Genomic DNA, 24,051 nt, shown 5'->3' with positions numbered 1-24,051 from the left:
GGGAGCACAGAGGATTTCTAGGACAGTAAATACACTCAGTATGCTATCATAATGGTGGATATGTATGCCATCATATACTTGTCCAAACCTTCAGAATGTGTAACAACTAGAGTGATTCAGAATGTAAACTGTGGACTCTGGATGATTATAATAACATGTTCATCAAATGTAACAAAAGAACCGCTTCCAGGGGCTTATTAATGAGGCAGGGCTATGCAAGTTGAGGGGTAGGGGGAATATGAGAAATCTCTGTACCTTCCCCTCAATTTTGTTGTGAACCTTAAACTACTTGAAAAAACTAAAAGTCCTAATAATATTTTTTTTAATTTTTAAATATCAGCAAGCAGGCAATCGGTTTTGGAATTAAGCTCCCTTAGCTACTACTAAAATTAAGGACTGAACCTCATATAAAACTATGTCAACAAATCTGTTTTCCTCAAATACTTTAATGCTCCATGGTAATTTAACACAGATTTTTCTATCTCAGAAACCTCAACACTAGCAAAGTCAATCTCCAGCATCAGGAAAAGCACTCAAGATTCTACTTTAGAGTGCTCTATGTGTGTGTGTGTGTGTGTGCACATGTGCCTGTGTGTGTATGCAAAAGACCAGGAGGAATGCTGAGAAAAAGCCAAATTTGGTCCATATATATAGTTTCAAGATCTTAATAAATTCAGCATTATTGGAGAATTAATAGAAACTTTTAACCTCTGACAAAGTTCTTGGCTTTTATAGGTTCTAGCAATTTCAGGAATTCTGTTCAACTGTTCTTTCTTTTTTTTTTAACACATGCACATGGAGTTCTGTGGCAAGAAAGACAGTAGAGCAGTTATACCCTGGAGCAGCATCAGTTCTAAACAACACACGTGATTATCCTCAGAGGATTATCACTTTGAGGTACTACTCCCCTTCCATTCCCTCTCAACATTTGCTTGTATTAATACTATAGCAGTGAAATAACGAGGAAAGGTAAAGCTTAGATTTAACTTAAGATTTGATTTAAAATGTCACATTGACAATTTTAAATTTTATGACAATCATATTATCAATTTATTATCTCTGGGGATTATTTTGAGATAATGTTCGACCTGAACAGTTCAAACAGTGCACCTGATTGTTTAGTTTCAGTCTAGAGAATCCCTCTTGACATTCCTATATTTCTTAAACTTGAAAAAAGTCAAAAGAAAACCATTAGCTCAAAAAGAGGTAAAATAGCCAATCTTTTGGAATTAAGTCAAATATATTCAGTTTTTTGTTTTTTTTTTTTTTAAGTGAATTCACTTGAATGTTAGATATAGGCATACCTCATTTCACTGCATTTCACTTTACTGTGCTTCGCAGGTACTGCATTTTCTAAAAATTAAAAGTTGAGGGAAAACTGCATTGAGCAAGTCTATTGGTACCATTCATCCAACAGCATTTGCTCACTTTGGGTTTTGTGTCACATTTTGGCAATTCTCACAATATTTCAACCTTTTTCATTTTTATTATGTTAGTGAAAAGTGAAAGTGAAAGTAGCTCAGTTGTGTCCGACTCTTTGCGACCCTATGGACTACATATACAGTCCATGGAATTTTCCACGCCAGAATACTGGAGAGGGTAGCCTTTCCCTTCTTCAGGGGATCTTCCCAACCCAGTTATTGAACTGGGGTCTCCTGCATTGCAGGCAGGTTCTTTACCAACTGAGCTATCAGGGAAGCTCATTATGATGACCCATAATCAGTAATCTTCAATGTCACTACTGTAATTGTTTTGGAGCATTGCTGGTGGTTCAGATGATAAAGAACCTGCCTGCAATTCAGAAGACCCGGGTTCAATCCCTGGGTTGGGAAGAGCCCCAGGAGAAGAGCAAATGGCAACCCACTTAGTACTCTTGCCTGCAGAATCCAAAGGACAGAGAAGTCTGGCAGGCTACCGTCCATGGGGTCTCAAAGAGTCAGACACGACTGAACAACTAACAGTATCACTATCACAAACTGAGTCCATATAAGATTGCAAATTACTCTGGTGAACATACAAATGATAAAAAACCAAAACAGCCTCACTGCTAACATGAAGAAAGTTGTATTTTTTTTTAATTTCATTAAAGTATAATTGATTTACAATGTTGTCTTTAATTTCTACTGGACAACAAAGTGACTCAGTTATATACACATATTCTTTTTCATTTTGTTTCCCATTATGGTCTATCACAGGACATTAAATATAGTTCCCTGTGCTATACAGTAGAACTTTGTTGTTTATCCATCCTATAAATAATAGTTTGTATCTGTTAACCCCAAACTCCCCATTCTTTCCTCCCGTTGCAACCATAAGTATGTTCTCCATATCTGTAAATCTGTTTTTATTTTGTAGATATGTTCACTTGTGCCATATATTAGATTCCACATATAAGAGATATCATATATGATATCTCTTTCTGACTTATTTCAGTTAGCATGATAATCTCTAGGTCCATCCATGTTGTTGCAAATGGCATTATTCCATTCTTTTTAACGGCGGAGTAATATTCTATTGTGTGTGTAGAATGTACACATATATACACACACGCATACCACATCTTCTTTATCCATTCATCTGTTGATGAAAATTTAGCTTATGTCCATGTCACAGTTCAGTTCAGTCACTCAGTCGTGTCCAACTCTTTGTGGCCCCATGGACTGCAGCACACCAGGCTTCCCTGTCCATCAACAACTCCCAGAGCTCCTTCAAACTCACTTCCATCGAGTCGGTGATGCCATCCAACCATCTCATCCTCTGTCATCCCCCTCTCCTCTTGCCTTCAATCTTTCCCAGCATCAGGGTCTTTTCCAATGAGTCAGTTCTTCGCATCAGGTATCCAAAGTATTGGAGCTTCAGCTGCAACATTAGTCCTTCCAATGAATATTCAGGACTGATTCCCTTTAGGATGGACTGGTTTGATCGCCTTGCAGTCCAAGGGACTCTCAAGAGTCTTCTCCAACACGACAGTTCAAAAGTATCAATTCTTCAGTGTTCAGCTTTCTTTATGGTCCAACTCTCACATTCATACATGACTACTGGAAAAACCACAGCTTGGACTATATGGACCTCTGTCAGCAAAGTAAGGTCTCTGCTTTTTAATATGCTGTCTAGGTTGATCATTGCTTTTCTTCCAAGGAGCAAGCATCTTTTAATTTCATGGCTGCAGTCACCATCTGCAGTGATTTTGGAGCCCAAGAAAATAAAGTCTGCCACTGTTTCCATTGTTTCCCCATCTCTTTGCCATGAAGTGATGGGACCGGATGCCATGATCTTAGTTTTTTGAATATTGAGTTTTAAGCCAGCTTTTTCACTCTCCTCTTTCACTTCCATCAAGAGGCTCCTTAGTTCCTCTTCACTTTCTGCCATAAGGGTGGTGGTAGCTGCATATCTGAGGTTATTGATATTTCTCCCAGCAATCTTAATTCCAGTCTGTGCTTCATCTAGTCTGGCATTTTGCATGATGTACTCTGCATATACGTTAAACAAGCAGGGTGACAATACACAGCCTTGATGTACTCCTTTCCCAATCTGGAACCAGTCCTTTGTTCCAAGTCTTGTTCTAACTGTTGCTTCTTGACTGGCATACAGATTTCTCAGGAGGCAAGTAAGGTGGGCTGGTATTGAGAGAATCAACTCCTAGGCAGGTTGATAAGAAGGCCGGGGTCCCCAAGGAGGAGAGGGGGGTCTGGGGCTCTTGAAGAGGAGATAGGGTTCTGGATTCTCAAGGAGGAGGAAAGAATAAATGTCTTTTTTTTCCTCTGCATTCCTTAGTCACATAAAACACTTTTTTTTCTTAAGCCTGGAACTGATGATTACATAACCAACAACTCAGTTTAAACTCTGTACTAAGGATTATATAACAATGTATCCTGCTTGAGGATAGTTTCTTCTTCCTGAAAACCTTCTGGCTAATCCTGTTATCTTAAAATGTAAATTATGGGAGTGGGTCTAGTAAGATCTTTACAACCTTGAGACAGTCTTTTGATTTATTATAATAACTAATTTAAAAGGTATATAACTCCCTTGCTTAGACTAGTGAGGGGGGCATTCTCCATCCCCCCTCTGATGTCTACGTCAGAAGCTTTCTCTGGCCCTTTTCATATTTTAGTAGAACTCTGCTCCACAAAAGCTCTTGAGTGATCAAGCCTGATCCCTGATCCCAAAGCTAAATCTTCTTCAGAGATCACGAATCCGATACCATTCACTGTAAGATATCAGTATTCCCATCTCTGGAAGAATTTTCCAGTGTGTTGTGATCCATACAGTCAAAGGCTTTGGTGTAGTCAGTAAAGCAGATGCTTTTCTGGAATTCTCTTGCTTTTTCTATGATCCAAATTCCCTCATAGCTCAGTTGGTAAAGAATCTGCCTGCAATGTAGGAGACTTGGGTTCAATTCCTGGGTTGGGAAGATCCCCTGGAAAAGGAAATGGCAACCCACTCCAGTATTCTTGCCTGGGGAATCCCATGGACAGAGGAGCCTGGCAGGCTATAGTCCATGGGGTTGCAAAGAGTTGGACACGACTTAGCAATTAAACCACCACCACCAATGAATGTTGGCAATTTGATCTCTGGTTCCTCTGCCTTTTCGAAAACGAGCTTGAACATCTGGAAGTTCTCGGTTCATGTACTCTTGAAGCCTAGCCTGGGGATTTTTGGACATTACGTTGCTAGCATGTGAGATGAGTACAGTTGTGTGGTAGCTTGAACATTCTTTGGCATTGCCTTTTTTTGGGATTGGAATGGAAACTGATCTTTCTAGTCCTGTGGCCACTGCTGAGTTTTCCGAATTTGCTGGCATATTAAGTGCAGCACTTTCACAGCATCATCTTTTAGGATTTGAAATAGCTCAGCTGGAATTCCATCAGCTCACCTCGCTTTGTTCATAGTGATGCTTCCTAAGGACCACTTTACTTCGCATTCCATGATGTCTGGCTCTAGGTGAGTGATCACACCATCGTGGTTATCTGGGTCATTAAGATCTTTTTTGTATAGTTCTTCTGTGTATTCTTGCCACCTCTTCTTACTATCTTCTGCTTCTGTTGGGTCCATGCCGTTTCTGCCCTTTATTGTGCCCATCTTTGCATGAAATGTTCTCTTGGTACCACTAATTTTCTTGAGGAGGTCTCTGGTCTTTCCCATCCTACTGTTTTCCTCTATTTCTTTGCGTTGATCGTGCCTGGGCTACTGTAAACAGTGCTGCTATGAGCACAGGTGTACATGGATCCTTCAAACTATAGTTCTGAGTATGGACTACACTCAGGAGTGGGACTGTTGGATCATACATTAACACTATTACTAGTTTTCTGAGGGACCTCCATACCGTTTTCTGTGGTGGCTGCATCAATTTACATTCCCACCAACAGTGTAAGAGGGTTCCCTTTTCTCCACAGCCTCTCCAGCATTTATTATTTGTAGACCTTTTTGTAATGAGCATTCTAACTGATAGACATAGTAGCTCATGGTAGCTTTTTAAAATAACCTTTTACTACTTTAAAAAAATTTTTATTTTATATACTTGATTTACAAATGTTATGTTAGTTTTGCTAAGTCACGTCAGTCGTGTCCGACTCTGTGCAACTCCATAGACGGCAGCCCACCAGGCTCCCCTGTCCCTGGGATTCTCCAGGCAAGAACATGGAGTGGGGTGCCACTGCCTTCTCTGTGTGTTAGTTTTAGGTGTACAACAAACGGATTCTGTCATACATAAACATATATATTTTAAAGTTTTTTTTAGAATCTTTTCCCATTTAGGTTATTACAGAATACAGAGTAGAGCTTCCTGTGCTAGACAGTATGTCTTTGTTTTTATCTCTTTTGTATACTATATACATATATATATACACACACACATATATATGCTAAGTCTGAACTCCTAATTTATCTCCCCCCACCCCAATTCTTCCCCTTTTGTAACCATAAGTTTGTTTTCTAAGTCTTTGAGTCTGTTTCTGTTTTCTAAGTAAGTCCATTTCTATCGTTTTTTTTTATTCCACATATAAGTGATATTATATGATATTTGTCTCTCTCTCTGTCTCACTTACTTCACTCAGTACAATCATCTCCAGGTCCACCAGTGCTGCTGCATTATTTCATTCCTTTTCATGAATGGCATTATTTCATTCTTTTTTATGGCTGAGTAGTATTCCACTGTACATCTGTACCTCACTGTAGTTTTGACTTGCATTACCTTAGTAATTGGCAATAATGAGCATCTTTTCACATGCCTACTGGCCATCTCCAAGTCTTCTTTGGAAAAATGTCTATTTAGGTCTTCTGCCTACTTCTCGATTGGGTTTTTCTTTCCTTATTGAATTGTAGGAGTTGTTTGTATATTTTGGAAATTAAGGCCTTGTCAGTCACATCATTTGCAAACATTTTCCTGATACAGAGATCAATATAGAAAATGATCCAGCTGTAACATTCCTGTAAGTCAAAGCAAAATCCAAAGCAAGGCACTCTCTTCAACTAAGGAAGGCTGAGAGAGGTGAGGAAGCTGCAGAAGAAACGTTTGGAGCGAACAAAAGTTGATTAATAAAATCCAGAGAAAGAAGCCATCTCCATGGAGATGGAGCCATGCTCCATCAACATGAAAGCACAAGGAGAACCAGCAAGTGCTCACAGAGAATTTGTAGCAAGTTGCAAGAAGAAGATGGAGCTACGTTAACTGATGAAGGTGACAACACTAAACAATCCAATTTGACTGGTGACCTTATAAGAGGAAACTCGAATACAGAAATGCACAAAGGAAAGACCATGTGAAGACAAAGCCATTTACACACCAACCCTGCAGATACCCTGATCTCAGACTTACAGCCTCTAGAATTAAGAACGTTAATTACTGTTGTTTAAACCACCCAGCTTGAGGAACTTTGTTATGGCAGCCCTGGCAAGCTAATACAGGCTCTAATATTGTTCAGTAATTTAGATCCTCCTAGCATGGGAACAAACACCAAATATGGACATGGGATTCATACTGCAAGAAACTCAAAAATGAGTTCATAGGAGATTTTTGTTTGCTTCTTTTTTTTTTTTTTTTTCCCCAGTGGGTTTTGTCATACATTGATATGAATCAGCCATAGAGTTACACGTATTCCCCATCCCGGTCCCCGATCCCACCTCCCTCTCCACCCGATTCCTCTGGGTCTTCCCACCCCACCAGGCCCGAGCACTTGACTCATGCATCCAACCTGGGCTGGTGGTCTGTTTCACCACAGATAATATACATGCTGTTCTTTCGAAACCTCCCACCCTCACCTTCTCCCACAGAGTTCAAAAGTCTGTTCTGTACTTCTGCGTCTCTTCTTCTGCCCTGCATATAGGGCCATCGTTACCATCTTTCTAAATTCCATATATATGTGTTAGTATACTGTAATGTTCTTTATGTTTTTGGCTTACTTCACTCTGTATAATGGGCTCCAGTTTCATCCATCTCATTAGAACTGATTCAAATGAATTCTTTTTAACGGCTGAGTAATATTCCATGGTGTATAAGTACCACAGCTTCCTTATCCATTCATCTGCTGATGGGCATCTAGGTTGCTTCCATGTCCTGGCTATTATAAACAGTGCTGCGATGAACATTGGGGTGCACGTGTTTCTTTCAGATCTGGATTCCTCAGTGTGAATGCCCAAGAGTGGTATTGCTGGGTCATATGGCAGTTCTATTTCCAGCTTTTTAAGAAATCTCCACACTGTTCTCCATAGTGGCTGTACTAGTTTGCATTCCCACCAACAGTGTAAGAGGGTTCCCTTTTCTCCACACCCTCTCCAGCACTTATTGCTTGTAGACTTTTGGATAGCAGCCATCCTGACTGGCGTGTAATGGTACCTCATTGTGGTTTTGATTTGCATTTCTCTGATAATGAGTGATGTTGAGCATCTTTTCATGTGCTTGTTAGCCATCTGTATGTCTTCTTTGGAGAAATGTCTGTTTAGTTCTTTGGCCCATTTTTTGATTGGGTCGTTTATTTTTCTGGAATTGAGCTGTAGGAGTTGCTTGTATATTTTTGAGATTAATCCTTTGTCTGTTTCCTCATTTGCTATTATTTTCTCCCAATCTGAGGGCTGTCTTTTCACCTTACTTATAGTTTCCTTTGTTGTGCAAAAGCTTTTAATTTTCATTAGGTCCCATTTGTTTATTTTTGCTTTTATTTCCAATATTCTGGGAGGTGGGTCATAGAAGATCTTGCTGTGATTTATGTCGGAGAGTGTTTTGCCTATGTTCTCCTCTAGGAGTTTTATAGTTTCTGGTCTTACATTTAGATCTTTAATCCATTTTGAGTTTATTTTTGTGTATGGTGTTAGAATGTGTTCGAGTTTCATTCTTTTACAAGTGGTTGACCAGTTTTCCCAGCACCACTTGTTAAAGAGATTGTCTTTTTTCCATTGTATATCCTTGCCTCCTTTGTCAAAGACAAGGTGTCCATTAAGGAAACAATACCATTCACCATTGCAACAAAAAGAATAAAATACTTAGGAGTATATCTACCTAAAGAAACAAAAGACCTATACACAGAAAACTATAAAACATTGATGAAAGAAATCAAAGAGGACACAAACAGATGGAGAAACATACCCTGTTCATGGACTGGAAGAATCAATATTGTCAAAATGGCTATTCTACCAAAAGCAATCTATAGATTCAATGCAATCCCTATCAAGTTACCAACGGTATTTTTCACAGAACTAGAACAAATAATTTCACAATTTGTATGGAAATACAAAAAACCTCGAATAGCCAAAGTAATCTTGAGAAAGAAGAATGGAACTGGAGGAATCAACCTGCCTGACTTCAGACTCTACTACAAAGCCACAGTCATCAAGACAGTATGGTAATGGCACAAAGACAGAAATACAGATCAATGAAACAGAATAGAAAGCCCAGAGATAAATCCACGAAACTATGTTTGCTTGTTTTTAAAGCCAACATTTAGATCTTATGTCCATTTTCTGAACAGGTTGTTTTTTTTCTTTTACATTGAGCTGCATGAGTTCTCTGTATTTTTAGAGATTAATCCCTTGTCAGTCGTTTCATTTGCAGATATTTTCTCCCTTTCTGTGGGTTGTCATTTTGTTTTGTTGATGGTTTTGCTTGCCATGCAAAAGTTTTTAAGTTTAAATAGGCCTTATTTATTTTTGTTTTTATTTCCATTAGTCCAGGAGGTCTCCAAAAAAGACATGCAGATGGCCAAAAATCACAAGATATTCAACATCACTAATTATTAAAGAAATGTAAATCAAAACTACAATGAGGTACCACCTCACACTGGTCAGAATAGCCATTATCAAAAAATCTACAAACAAATGCTAGAGAGGGTGTGGAGAAAGGGAACCCTCCTAAACTGTGAATGGGAATGTAAATTGGTACAGCCACTATGGAGAACAGTATGGAGGTTTCTTAAAAACTGAAAATAGAACTATCATATGATCCAGCAATTCCACTACTGGGCATATATCCAGAGAAAACATTAATTCAAAAAAGATACATATACCACAATGTTCACTGCACCATTATTTACAATAGCTAAGACATGAAGCAACCTAAATGCCCATCAACAGAGGAGTGGATAAAGATGTAGTACATACAGTAGTACAAAAAATGGAGTATTACTCAGCAATTAAAAAAAAGAGGGAAATAATGCCATTTGCAGCAACACAAATGGACCTGCAGACTGACATACTGAGTGAATTAAGTGAAACAAAGACAAATATCTTATGATACTGCTTATATGTGGAATCTTAAAAAAAATGGAAATTATTTATAAAACAGAAAATAGAGTCACAGATGTAGAAAACAAAGCTATGGTCACCAGGAGGGAAAGGGGGGCTAGGGATAACTTGGGAGACGAGGACTGACATATACACAGTACCACATATAAAACAGGTAACGAATACGAGCCCACTGTACAGCCCAGGGAACTCTACTCAATACTCTGCCATGACCTATACGGGGAAGGAATCTTTAAAAACTGTGTGTGTACATACATATGTATATATAACTGATTCACTCTCCTATACACCCGAAAACAACACATTGCAAATCAACTATATTTCAATAAAAATAAATTAAAAAAAAATTTTAAGCCAACATTAAATTCCAAATGGAGAGATACCCTTGAATTGGCTCAAGACTTACCCATAACAAGATGTATCCAAACCTAACAGTTTTGCAAAGATTCAGTTTGAATTCCACATTCCTCTTAATTCTTTCCCTCCCACTGATAAAGCAGAGCTAAGTAATACCTCGTTTTTCTTTTGTACTTTTTGCCCATTATGTTAATCTTACTTCCACAACAAGACAAGTCTCCTGAAGGCTGGAATCATGATATATGTGCCCAGGAAGCAGCCATTGCTCACAAAAAGACCTTGTTACTTTATGGACTGACTGTACTAAATGTTACATTAAGCTTGCTATTATCTTTCTATGCTGCTTAATTTTAAGGTATTTCAAATTAGAAAGAACTCAGAAAATGTCTTTAACACATATATAGAATCATACAGATTTTAAAGCATCATACAAGAATTACTTTGTTGTTGTGGTTGTTGTTTAGTTGCTAAGTTATGTCCAATTCTTTTCTGACCCCATGGACTGCAGTCCTCTAGGTTCCTCTATCCATGGGATTTCCCAGACAAGAATACTGGAATGGGCTGCCATTTCCTTCTCCAGGGGATCTTCCTGACCCAGGGATCAAACCCTCATTTTCTGCATTGGCAGATAGATTCTTTAAAACTGAGCCACCAAGGAAGCCCCACAAGAATTACCTAATTTAGCCTAATTAACCGTCTAATTAATCACTTAAAGTAACTATTAGAGACATACAGACCACAATATTTATTCTTATTTTTTCCATTGTTAGCAAAATACATCTTTTACAGTATACAGTAGCTAATCTTAACCATTCCCTGAATGATAATGAGAATGTATTTTCACAGTAGCAAATGGTGACATTTTAATAAATCAATGTACTGCAGTGATACCTAAATAAAAGCTTATTTCACTATAATGATGCTTCCAGGCTTCCCTCAAGTCAGGTGGTTACTTGCAGTTAATGATCTGTGACATGCCACACAAGTAGTCCTAAAAAGACTTATTATCCACCTCATGTGCAACAATATTTGCTTTATGGATGGCTAAATGAATGAAGACATTCAATGCAACTGTAAAAGTAAAATCAAAAGAAAACTTACAAGTAACATGTTTTCTTTAAGTAAAAGGGCTGTGACCATTTTCCATTAATACTTAACCTTTTGCTGGAGCAGTGCAAACCCATATAATACTCAGATCCATGAAGTCCAAGAGTTGTTCTGGGTTAATGCTAATTAACTGCCCCCAATCAAAAGAGCAGTAACTTTCCAAAATTGTGAGATCATCAGCCTTTATTGCTGATGTCAAAGTCACAAAGCTAAAAGGAGACAAATATGCTTTATACATAAATTAAGAGTATGTTTTTCAACTGAATTTACATACACCTACATAACACAAACACTCCAAGAAAAGAATTATTATGCTGCACACAAAATTTGCTAATCTCAAACAATACACTATCTTTTATAGCTGCCAGACTTTGTAAGCATTCAAATGTTTACCATTTATAATTTTATTTCATTTACTAGACTCGGCTTTTGTCCACCATATGTCCACTGTGGATTAACTATTCCCTTAGGCACAATTAAGGCCTTTCCATTTGTTGTAAGAAGAGCTAAGTATGAAGGATACAGCCAGAAATAACATTTATACCTCAACCAAAAACAGAAGAACATTCAAACTCAAACGATGGTTTATGTAGCATCTTTTTTTATTAGACTCATGTCTACAAAGCAAAATAAACTTAAGATAAAAAATCATGGCAACTGTACACCAGCTTTCACCATTCAGATTGAATATCAAAATTATAATACCTCTATCCTGAATTTAAATATTTTTGCAGAAAAAATGTACTTCTAAACTACAAGTGAAGGGTGGCTTCCAAACAATAATTATAACCAAAACTTTAATAATTATTTGAAATACACTCAAAGACATTTCACAAAACTTTTGATGTTTTTGATTTTTAAATCCTTAAGTTAAAAAGCTACATGGATTGAGCAATATCTCTTCCCATTATCCATAACTAAAAGACAGGATTCTGAGAGGCAGTGGAAAATAGAATGCCAACAACTAACACATATAGCACCTATTAAACACCAGGCATGATTCCAGGAGTTTTGTTTGTATTTAATTCTTTTAACAACCTCCTTATAAGGTAGGTGGTATTGTCACTTCTGTTTTATAGATGACAAAACTGAGGTAGAAGAGGGTGAATACCTTCCCATGGTCACAGGTTTAAATAAGTAAGCCCATATCTGACCTAAATGATCTTATTTAGATAGAAGTCTTTGTCCTTGACCACTACTCCTTCTTCCTTTATAATAAAGATATTAAAGTGCTAGAACACACTACAAAATAAATATCAATGGGGGAAATAAATACAACTTCTCATCTTTTAAAATTAAAATTTTGAATGAAAATTAAGCAATAGGGCTTAGAGTTTAGTTTTCAAAAGAACTATCTGTGTAATATAAAAGAATTTTTACATGATCTTATGTAACAGTAAGTCATAAGCACCAAGTCAAGCTGTTATTAAATGCCTCTTCCAAATGAAAAACCTAGCCTCATAGTTTTAGAAAAGCTAGGGGGAAAAAAAAGTATTATTTTTTCTCTTTATCACCTCAAAAGTTCCATAATTCCATCCCTTATTGAGGTTGAGAATTAATAATTCTGCAGTCATTCATAACAAGTATTAGTATTTATTGAGCACTTCCTGTGGCCAGGGATTGAACTGGATCCTAGAGAGACAGCAGTGAACAATACAGTCTGTGCCTTCATGGAGCTTTAGTCACAGAACACCTGCATGATTCCAAAGGGAAAAACTAAACAAACTTTGCTCTAAAAGAAGGTGATACTTTTTCAGAAAAATGGCAGTTTAAAAAGCAAAAAACCACTAATAAGTATTAAAATCAAGGGAGAAACTATCCAGTATTCTGTTCTACCTAGTCCTTTTCTATCTATTTCCCTCAACCCTCTATAAAGAAAAATGGGAAAGTTCTCACACACACCCTTCATGTTCTACTTTTTCACTTAATGAGAATCAATACAACAAACTGAAGAGTAAAGAAAGGAGATGACATTTAAAACTATATCTAAAATCAGAAGGCGTTTTTTAAAAAATTTAAACATTCATTTTATATCATCAGGTGTTTACACAACTCCGTCCCTCCACATCTGTCTCTCTCTTTTCCAACGAACATAAAGCATCCTGTACTACCTTCCCTCCTTTAATGTGAGTCTTCACTCACATTCCCTCCCACTGCTACCCCATTCATCACTCCCTCGCTCAGGGGCATTACATATACAGGTTGCCTCCATTCACTATCTACAATTCATTTCCTTCCCTTCTCTCTGGAACTCACTCCACTCAGCTTTCAGTCCCACAACTCCAGTGAACCTGCTTGCCGAGGTCAGCATCAGCTGTCTCTGTAATGCTTAATCCAGCCATCCTCAGACCTGCTCTGCTCATCACTCCTCTCTCCTTAAAAATCCTGTACATTTGGCTCCCAGGACACTTCACTCTCCTTATCTTCCTCCTACCTTTACTGGCCACACTTTAATTCCCTTGCTAATCTCTCTTCACTTTCCCAACTTCAAAACATGACTTCACTCAAGAACTAATCTTTTGACCTCTTTTCTTTTTATACTCATTCTATGTAAAGTTCATCCAGTCTCACAGATTTAAATATCATCAATATGGTGCTGACTCCCAGACTTTTATCTCTAGTCTTCATCTTGTTACTGAATAATAGACTCATATATCTAACTACTAAACATCTCTACAAAGAGGCTTAATAAGTACATCAAACCTAACATGTCCGAAACCAATCTTCTCCATATATGCTCATCCAACACTCTTCCTCATCTCAGTAAACTGAACTTTAACCTTCCAGATGCTAAGACCAAAAATTTTGGCATTATATGGCTTCTTCTCCCCTCTACTCCATAACCAATCTATGAAAATATCCATCAATATCTTCTAAATATATCCAGAAGTCAACCACTTCTCATGGATGCTAAAATCACGTTAGTCATGTCCAACTCTTTGTGACCCTATGGACTGTAGCCTGTCAGGCTCTTCTGTCCATGGGAGTCTCCAGGCAAGAATAATGAAGTAGGCTGCCATGCCCTCCTCCAGGGGATCTTCTTGACCCAGAGACTAAACCTGTGCCCTTGAGGTCTCCTGCATTGGCAAGTGGCTTCTTTACCACTAGGGCCACCTGGGACTTCACCATTATCACTCCTCCTCACCTGGATTGTCAAAAAGTTTCTATTTACCTTGCTTCCACTTTCACCCACTATGGTATATTCTCAAAACAGGAACTGTAGTGATCCTTTCAAGTTGAATCACTTCACTCGTCTCAAACCCCTCGATGGCTTTTCACCTCATGCAAATAACAGTCAGAGTCCTTACAGTGGCCAGAAGTCTTTGCTGACCTGTCCTCCCCTTCTCTCCTAGCGCACTTCAATCCTACGCTAGTCTCTCAGTTACCGTTCCTCGTACACAGCTACACACAGCTACCAAGTTTCCCCACCTCCCTGTCTCCTTCTCCTTCTCTCCCCCATGTACACACAGACACATGCACGCCTCCTCACAGTTTCTAAGAGAAAAAGCAACAACCAAATACTTCAGGGAGGCCTTTGCACCTACTCTTTCCCTTTACCTGGATAACTCTCCTGCCAGGGATCTATGTGGCACTCTCTCTCATCTCTGCTATGCCTCTGCTCAAATGTCATCTGCTCAGACTTTCCCTGACTACCATATTCAAAATCTTAACACTCTCTTCTAAGAATTCCCTTTTCTCCTTTCCTGCTCTATGTATCTACACAACACAATGCCATTTAATATATTATGTATTTTACTTATTTATTTATTGCCTATCTTCCTCTACTGGAACACCTAGACAGGTATAGGCTCACTGACAATTTGCTGAATGAATGAAATAAATGAATAAGAAAAGATATAAGAAAGCAGACAAAGAAAATAACTGCTGAATTGCTTTACTTACTGCAGAAACTAGACATTCATATGAAATTTTAGAAAATGTTACAGAAAATGAAAACTAACTAAATTCTAAACTCAAGAACAAATTTCAGTTAAAAAGAAATGCTTCTTTAAATCAAGCTCCCTGGCTTCAGATTATACTACAAAGCTATAGTAATCAAAACAGCACGGTACTAGCACAAAAAGAGACACAAAGATCAATGGAACAAAAGAGACAGCTAAGAATTCAACACTAAGATTTATCATTACTGTTGTTTTAGGTATATATATCTATTCATGTATGTGGAAAACGGATACTTAATAATTGAATGATAAAATGAGCCTAAAAAATCATCTCTGCAAGGATAAGACAGGATTTCAATTACATGTAAAGTTAAACTCTCTTAAAATTGTACGGCAACAAATATGTTCAATTAATCAGACGTATCATCTAAATACAGTTAGGGTCATTATATTTTAGGAATAGAAGGTGCTTGTGATTGTCTGGTACAATCCCCTCATCTAGTACATGAGGGTCATCGTAAGTGAATAAATTGCCAAGGGAATGAAGTTAGAAGACAGTGATAGCAGCAGAACAAAGTTTTCTGATCCCCACTCTGTATTCTTTTAATGCACATTGGGTTTATTACATAATCACTGCAAATGTAAAGCAAACAATTAAAGGGGCCTAAATTACATTGATGAAAATCTCAAATCTCCTTTTCACAAAAAAAAATCTGTTTTTATGCTGCATTCTTTTATTTAATACTTAATGTTAGTAATTAAATTTTCTTCTAAAAATTAAATTCAAAGATTCATCATAAAAGAAACAAAAGATGGATTATGCTTTCTTTACCATTTAATAAACTTTCTATATAATGACAACGAAAGACAGACAGAAATTATATAAACAGATGGCTATGCCCAAAATCCTTACACAGCTCCTCCCAAACAAAACAAAACCACATGAGGCAGTGGCCAACAGAATACTGTAAAGCAATTATCCTCCAATTAAAAAAAAAGAAAAAAACAAAACCACAAAGTCCTTAAATTTCCCAAATAAACCATCATACTGCCAAAATGGTTTAAAGCAGACCATCTAAAAAAAAAAAGTAAGTATGAAATGACATAATAACTGTAACAACTGTCAAGTGAAAAATGTTTCTTGTGAGTATTATGAAAAAGCACTCATATGACATTTTCTGCCCCCCAATATATCAGTCACAATACCAGTCTGAATTCAAGCTTATGCATTTATTTGAGGAAATTACTCAATCAATTAAACTTGAAATATTATCAAAATTGTTCTTACAAGTACAATAGTTGTGTGAAGTATCACATAAAGGAAAGCTATAAGTGTTTATATTAAAATACTCTCACCCTTTAAAAAGATGGTAATGATAACCTACTATATGCAAAACAGAAAAAGAGACACAGATGTACAGAACAGACTTTGGGACTCTGGGAGAAGGCGAGGGTGGGATGATCTGAGAGAACAGCATTGAAACAAGTATACTATCAAGGGTGAAACAGATCACCAGCCCAGGTTGGATGCATGAGACGGGTGCTCAGGGCTGGTGCACTGGGAAGACCCAGAGGGATAGGATGGAGAGGGAGGTGGGAGCGGGGATCGGGCTGGGGAGCACATGTAAATCCATGGCTGATTCATGTCAATGTATGACAAAAACCACTGAAATGTTGTGAAGTAATTAGCCTCCAACTAATAAAAACATATGAAAAAAAAAAAAAAACCTCAATACACAGAATACTGATGCTACCAGTGTCAGAATAAGACACTATCATCATCCTCCAGTAAGTACATAATCATAGCTCTATTTAACAAGTTTACATGTAAACAGAGGAAAAGGCAATATACATATAAAGCCACAGAAACAGAAATGTCAGATCTATCTGACAAAGACACTTGGATCTGATACTTTGGGGTTACTATTACTGGAACAAAAAGAACCAAAGTATTAAATGGATAAAGAGCAGACTTTTAATTTAGACTGTATAAACAGAATGAACTTTTCAAATCCTCAAAAGAGCTTTTGTTTATGCTTTATAAATTGCAAACTCTTACACAAATTTGTAATAATGACTCATTTGTTCACTTTGTTATACTATTATAGATGACAAATTTTATAGAAGTTAATATTAATCCTTCAAAACAGGAATCAAAGTAAATGTTACTTACTTCATAGTTTCACATTTCCATTCTCCAGATAAAATAGGAACATTTCTGAAGACTCAAAAGAGTCACAGTATAGTCAAGTATTTTCATGTAAATTCCCATGAAGTTTAGAGCTGGACTTATAACCTTCTCTTATGCTCCTCTATTACTAAGAATAAAGAATAGTCTCTAAAAGCCTTATGATAATTTTATTGAGAAGATCAGCAAAATTTTCAACTTAAAATTTACTTGTTTTACTAATACATTTCCATGGAGTTCAGGGAACACAACTTACAGGGTACATTAAAATGTAACCTTTGAACCTCACAGTGTAAAACATCACTTCCTGGGCAGAGATAGTACTCCAAGAACAATCAATCACTGTTAAGAAGAATATACACTCAACATTGTTAATTAGTGTAGATGCACTCTTCTCTATGCCCTCATCTGTCATGAAGATTGTTTAAAAATCTGAGTTATTAGTCTTTATTTGGGAAAGGATCTGTTTAATATCTTTAAGAGTAGAAATCATTCATCCATTCACTCTATACTGGAGCGTGATAATTCCTACTCCCAATACAAGTTCCTGAGAACCACCACCCCTCCACTAACTAAGAAACTATCAATCAGGGAGGGGGCAGCTCCCATGCAACCCTGTTAATTTCTGTTTACAATCTATCCAACCGAGAGTGTGAGCCAGTCAAGGGAGAAATGAGGTGATGGATCAGATAGTAGGAAAACATAACAGCTTAGAGATAGAAAATAAGAAAATGACAAATTAAAATGTCATGCGGTTATAAAACATGGATTGAATATAAAATTTATCTTCAAAACAATTAATATTCCTGATGTTCATTTCATTTTAATTTGAATCTTCCCTGAAACACTAAAAGAAAAATTAAAATTGTATTTGAGTGCAGATTATGATTTTTAAATTAAACACACAAATTTTTAATCTGTAAATTAAAAATTCAAAGTGTACGGTTCTACCAATATGTAAAAGTTTAAAAAATGAAGCAAAAATCTGAATTTTTTAACATTTATTTAATCTAAAATCATGACAGAAAATCTAGGACATTTTATCTCAAACATGATCCAGCATAATATAACCTCGATGTGTTTCCTAAGAAACTCTGATATTATTTACCAGAGTGGAATTCAGTAGGGCAGTTGGGTCTGAAGGCCATCTAACAGATTCCCTGTATCTACATATGTATTTTTCCTCATTAAGAAACCATTTTCCCTGAATAACATATCCCGGGCCATAAACACTTCTAATTTCAACAGAGTCTTCATGAAAAGGCTTTTATTCATTCATTCAGTATTCATTCATTCAGGCACTGTTGTAAGTGATGGGATCCTTAGCTTTCACAGAGTTTAGACAGACAAGAAACAAACGAGAAATGATACCAGATGACAATGAGACTAGGCAGAAAACTGAAACAGAACATCCTTTAGATTTCATTGGTGGAGGAAGGCAACTCTGAGGTGATGACATTTAAGATGAGCTACAAATGACAAAATGCAGCCAGCCAAGCAAAGACCAGAGGAAAAGTCCATCAAGCAGAAGAAACCCTAAAGTCCAAATTAACTTGGAATGTTATAGGAACAGAAAAAAAGACAAATGTGCCTTACACATACAGTGGACAAGGGAGCATTTAGTAGAAAATGAGTCTGAGAGGTAAGTAGGAGCCAGATTACCTTGTGCTTGAGAAACTGGATAAGGAGCTTGGATTTCATTCAAGTGTGATGAGAAGGCACTAGAGGATTTTAAGCAGAAAAGTCATATAACATGATTTGCTGTTTGGGAGCTGGATTGTAGGAGAACAAAGCTAGGAGCAGGAAGAACAGTTAGGAAGCTAGTGAAACAGTTCACATGAAAGATGGTCGGGTCCACTTGTAACAAGTCTGTTGTAAGTGGAGATAAACTGAAAATCCCTAGGCTCTGCAGTACAGGCTCTGGTCAAATGAGAGCGCCCCGATGCTGGGACAGCAAGACCTTCAAGGCCAGGAAACCAGGGTCTAGGCCTGGTGCATTTGGCTCCCCAAATCGTAGAAGTTATCCTAGATGGTAATATAATTGCTTCCAGGTGCTTATGTGGCTATACTCATTGTAGCCTATGAGACATCTCACTGCACTTGCAGCTGCAAACATCATCAAACTTCAACCGAACTTCCATAAAACACACAGAATAAGTAGATGACTTACCCTCTTTCCCATTCTGAAAGTTACTACTTCCAAACGATTTTTTTTTAATCTCACTAGGGAAAAGTAAGGCTTTCCATGGAAATTTAAACATAATTGTATTTATTAATCCCAACAACCAAACAAAGCAAAAGGTCAACTTTCTAGAAAACTTGAAGATGGTATAGAAAAAGAATATAATTAAGACCCAGGTTAGCAGGTCCCAAACACTGCTTAAGCATTCTCTTGGGTTCTACTTTTGTGGAAAATAATAATGGCTACCTGAATACACATAGCTGGCACTCGAGAATGTCTGCTGAATGAACTGCCCTACCCAACACATAGTACGAGAACTATTCACCTTCAAATGTCTTCCTACCGTATTTCTTTTGCTTTGCTTTCAGTATCTACAGCCTTTGCTTTTAACTGAGGAAATTCATTGTCACTAGATCTACTCTAAAAGAAATGTTAAAGGAAGTTCTTCAAAGAGAAAGAATCTGCTATCAGATTCTTAGATGTATACAGATAAATAAAAGTGCTGGCAATGTAATAAGGTAAAATAAAATGTGTGTGTGCTATGTGTGCTAAGCTGCTTCGGTTGTGTCTGACTCTGTGCAGCCCTATAGACTGTAGCCTGCCAGGCTCCTCTGTCCATGGGATTCTCTAAGCAAGAATACTGCAGTGGGCTGCACTGCCCTCCTCCAAGGGATCTTCCCTACCCAGGGATTGAACGTGTATCTCTTTCGTCTCCTGCATTGCCAGGCGGGTTCCTTACCACTAGTGCCACCTGGGAAGCCCAAATAAAGTGCACCTTTTTCTTATTTGCAATTGTTCTGAAAGCTAAATGATTATTTAAAGCAAAAGTTGTTTGCAGAACATTTAAAAATATGTCTGACAATAATAACACAAAGGATTGGGGAGGATTAAACAATACTACACATGAAGAGGGATACTATTATTTGAAGGTAGAGTAATTAAGGATATATATTGAATATTCTGGGCTTCCCTGATAGCTCAGTTGGGTAAAGAATCTGCCTGCAGTGCAGGAGACTCCAGTTTGATTCCTGGGTCAGGAAGAGCCACTGGAGAAGGGATAGGCCACCCAGTCCAAAATTCTAAAGAAAAAACTAAAAATATAATATATGAATATAGAATATGTATAATAAGTTAATAAGTGAGATAAAATGGAATAATAAGCAATCAATTAACCAAGGAAGAAAAAGAGGAGAAAAAAGAAGCAATAGATTGAACAAATATGACACTCATGTGATGAATGAAAAATGTGGGACAGAACAACTGTGAGTGTCTTATCATCTGGAACATTCTATGAATCTGTGAGCTGCTTCCTTGGCTTGGAAGATTTCCAATGTTCATGAGGCCTTTGATATAGAAACTCTTAATAAAATCTCTTTAACCAGCATAGCATTGATTAAAAAAAAATCTTTGCTTTTTAATATAATTATACCTCCCCAAAAAGAAAATATTACTATAATGTAATGCCTTACCTCTTAGAAACAAATTGTAAGATCATTCACTACATGAACATATTGATCATATGAAACTGAGCCAGTGACAGATAATAGCAAAAATATCCAGATAAATGTCCATCTCTAATCGCTTAATTTTACATATATATAATATTCTGTGTGACTGAATACTATATTACATGATCTCATTCTCAAACAGAGTATTAGTAATATAAGTACAAGAAAAGGATTAAGCCAAAAGTAAAAAAAATTCTTTTGATTTTCATGCTATTAAATCTCAAACGTAACACTGTAACAGTTTTTTGCATAAGTTCATATAACTTACATAAATGTTTGTTTTTAAAACTCAGAATGGCATCACCAGCATAGTCCAATAGCCCATCTAGTCTGACGAACGAAGCCCATCTAGTCTACGAACCAATGATGGAGGCCTCAAAGGATAGCATAAACACATAACATACTGTATATAATTGTACACCACCACACCATTACTCCAGATGTAGTTAGATTATGTCCTGAAAGAAATGAAAACAAATCCCAACTCCCATCACTTCCCTACTCTGTAATTTCCCTAAAGGTGATAGGAAACCTCCATTAAAGCACAAATTTAACTATAATATATGCCAATGCTTTGGTGACATGACAAATGGCTAACAAATGATCTTCTAAAATGAAAAGCTGTACTCAGAAATAGAACCTAAACTCATCAAAACTTATGATTTGTAAAATGAGTTTTCAATGAGTTGAAAATCATCTGATTCACTTAGTTAGATCTATAAAATAAATGAGCAATATTTAATTAAAGCTTAATGAAAACTATTTTCATCCATTTTGTGATATACTGCTTCTAGAAAGCAGTATAAAATTTATATTTTTAACTCTTCAGAGAAATTATATTCACACCTGTTTTGTAATGGTTTTAAAGCAAGGCTTGATTTATTAAATGTTCATCTAAGTGTGCAAAACCACATAATGAAGAAACCATGGTTTGGTCTTTCAGGAAGTACTATTTCCTAAACAATTATAAGCCCCCCCAAAAATGCACTATATTTTTAAAGACTTCTGGAGGAGATAATTCTCTTGGTAGTATACTTGGGTACTGATTTAACAACACTTATAGTCAGGAAACAGTTTCTGACCTGAATCCTCCATGGTATAATTTAAATTCATTTTCTTTTTCTCTGACCTCAAATAAGTTGTAGAAGATTGGGTCATATCATATCTATTTGAAAACTCTTATTAAGGTCTCCTTTTCCAGGGTAAATGCACTGCAGGACTACGAACCAAGTAACAATCCTGTACTGAATTCAGTCTTATAATTCTTACATGCTGTATATCATAGCCCAAGAGACAGATTTCAAAAATTAACCATCATTTCTACAAAGCACCACTCCTTCCCCACAATAATATACTTTCTCAAGAAAAAAAGTTATAACAAACCTCAAAAATTTAGAAAAAGAAAGTCTGTGAGCAATGAGGGCAAGAAATAATACACACAGAATTCCATGCAGACACTGCTTCCTTCCCCGGAACAGGGTACCATTTAATGAAATGTATCTCTCAAAATCTCTGGGGCAGAACTAAAGCTGCAGTGCAATACCATAAAAATCTGCAGCTGTGCTGCCGTTCTTAATAGTCCACGCTGCATCCTTAGACCACAGGAAGCCAATTTACACACACTGTCAGAACACAACTTACCTTAACAAGGAACCGGCCAAAGCAGCAGAGCAGTTACGACAGGTCAAGCATCAAAACTGGTACTGAAAAGACTGTACACATCTTTATGAATTTTCTCAACGTGCTCACTCCAGAAAAGCTGCTTTTCCAAAAAAGCTACTCGCGTTTCCAAACATCATTTCTTTTAGGGATAAAAACTATAGGATAAGCAAATACATTTACTACATATAAATAAACATTTATAACTTACTTTTATTGCCCACCAAGGCAACCAGGGGCTGAGTTTCTGACTCCTCACTCACTTTCTTCACCACAGAATACCAATCTTCTAAATTCTCAAAGCTTTGATAATTTGTAACATCATATACCAAGAGGACTCCCTGTCACAAAAGAGTTACAGAACATTTGTAATATACTACTTTAAAAAATATTAATACTAAATATTTATAAGTAATAGATATGTTGAGTATAAAAAATACAAGCAAGGACTGTTTGTATCTGACTTTAATTCTGTTATTAGCAGACAGATAATACTGAATGTTTTCATTCAAGATGTTAAGATACAAAGCAAGACAAAGAATGATTATATCAAATTGTAAGTGGGTTCCCAATAAGATATCTGGGATATGCTTGATAAGTTTCAATACATGTTAAGAAAATCTTATTATAGAGGTAGAAAAAGCTGCAAGGTCTACAATTCTGCCTGTCACTTTCATGAGGTCAAACATTTAAACCTTTTAATAAATAACCATCTGCTGCTGCTCTTTTAAAATATTTTCAAAAATGGAGATCCCATGACATCTCTTGATAGTCAATTTCAGTATTTAACACAATTTTCTTTAAATGAAATAAGTCGATTTCCTCTTTCGGTCCTCTGTGCATTAGGAGAACAACATGAGAGTATCCTCCTTATAATAACCCTTCATGTACTTGAAGATAGTTAAGTAACTCCTTCACCATCTTCTTTCCAGAATAAACAAACTCAATTCCTTAAACTTGCCTCAAAGGACCTATTTTATATCCTTTTAATCATAGTTGTTGGTTCTTCCCAAGGCATGCTACATATAGTTTTTTGACATCCTCTTTAAAATGAGCAATGTAAAACTGGACATGATACTGTAATAAGAGTCTGAACAAAGCCAAATATAACAGAGGGATTGCTTCCTGTCTCTTATATATCATATTCCTTTTAATACATCCCATTATTTTGTGTGGGAAGGAGAAGAAGTATGTACACACACAAAAATAACACTGCTACATTCTTGATTCTCATCCAATTTGTGGTCAAACACTTAATACAAAGCTCTGCATATATAAGTCTGGGCCCTAATGGCATTTATGTCTCCTCCTTCTTAACTTATAATCATAAATGTTGACAACTTCTTATACCTATTATGTACCAGAAAGATATCTGGATCTTTTCATTCCTCCTCACAAAAAATCATGCAAGACTGG

General features: G+C 36.7%; 1 protein-coding gene across 2 annotated transcripts in view; it reads right to left on the bottom strand.

Moving 5' to 3' along the window:
* The window catches only part of RAB28 (RAB28, member RAS oncogene family), a 90,136-nt gene that overhangs the window by 44,031 nt on the left and 22,054 nt on the right, over window positions 1-24,051 (bottom strand). For both annotated transcript variants that reach the window (XM_065914325.1, XM_065914324.1), the window contains exon 4: window positions 22,847-22,976. In XM_065914325.1, the coding sequence (XP_065770397.1) occupies window positions 22,847-22,976 (130 nt within the window). The remainder of the gene's footprint in view (window positions 1-22,846; window positions 22,977-24,051) is intronic.

This window comes from Muntiacus reevesi, chromosome 22 (assembly GCF_963930625.1).
Source record: "Muntiacus reevesi chromosome 22, mMunRee1.1, whole genome shotgun sequence".
NCBI lineage: Eukaryota > Metazoa > Chordata > Mammalia > Artiodactyla > Cervidae > Muntiacus > Muntiacus reevesi.
This window is presented reverse-complemented; position numbering and strand designations above follow the sequence as displayed.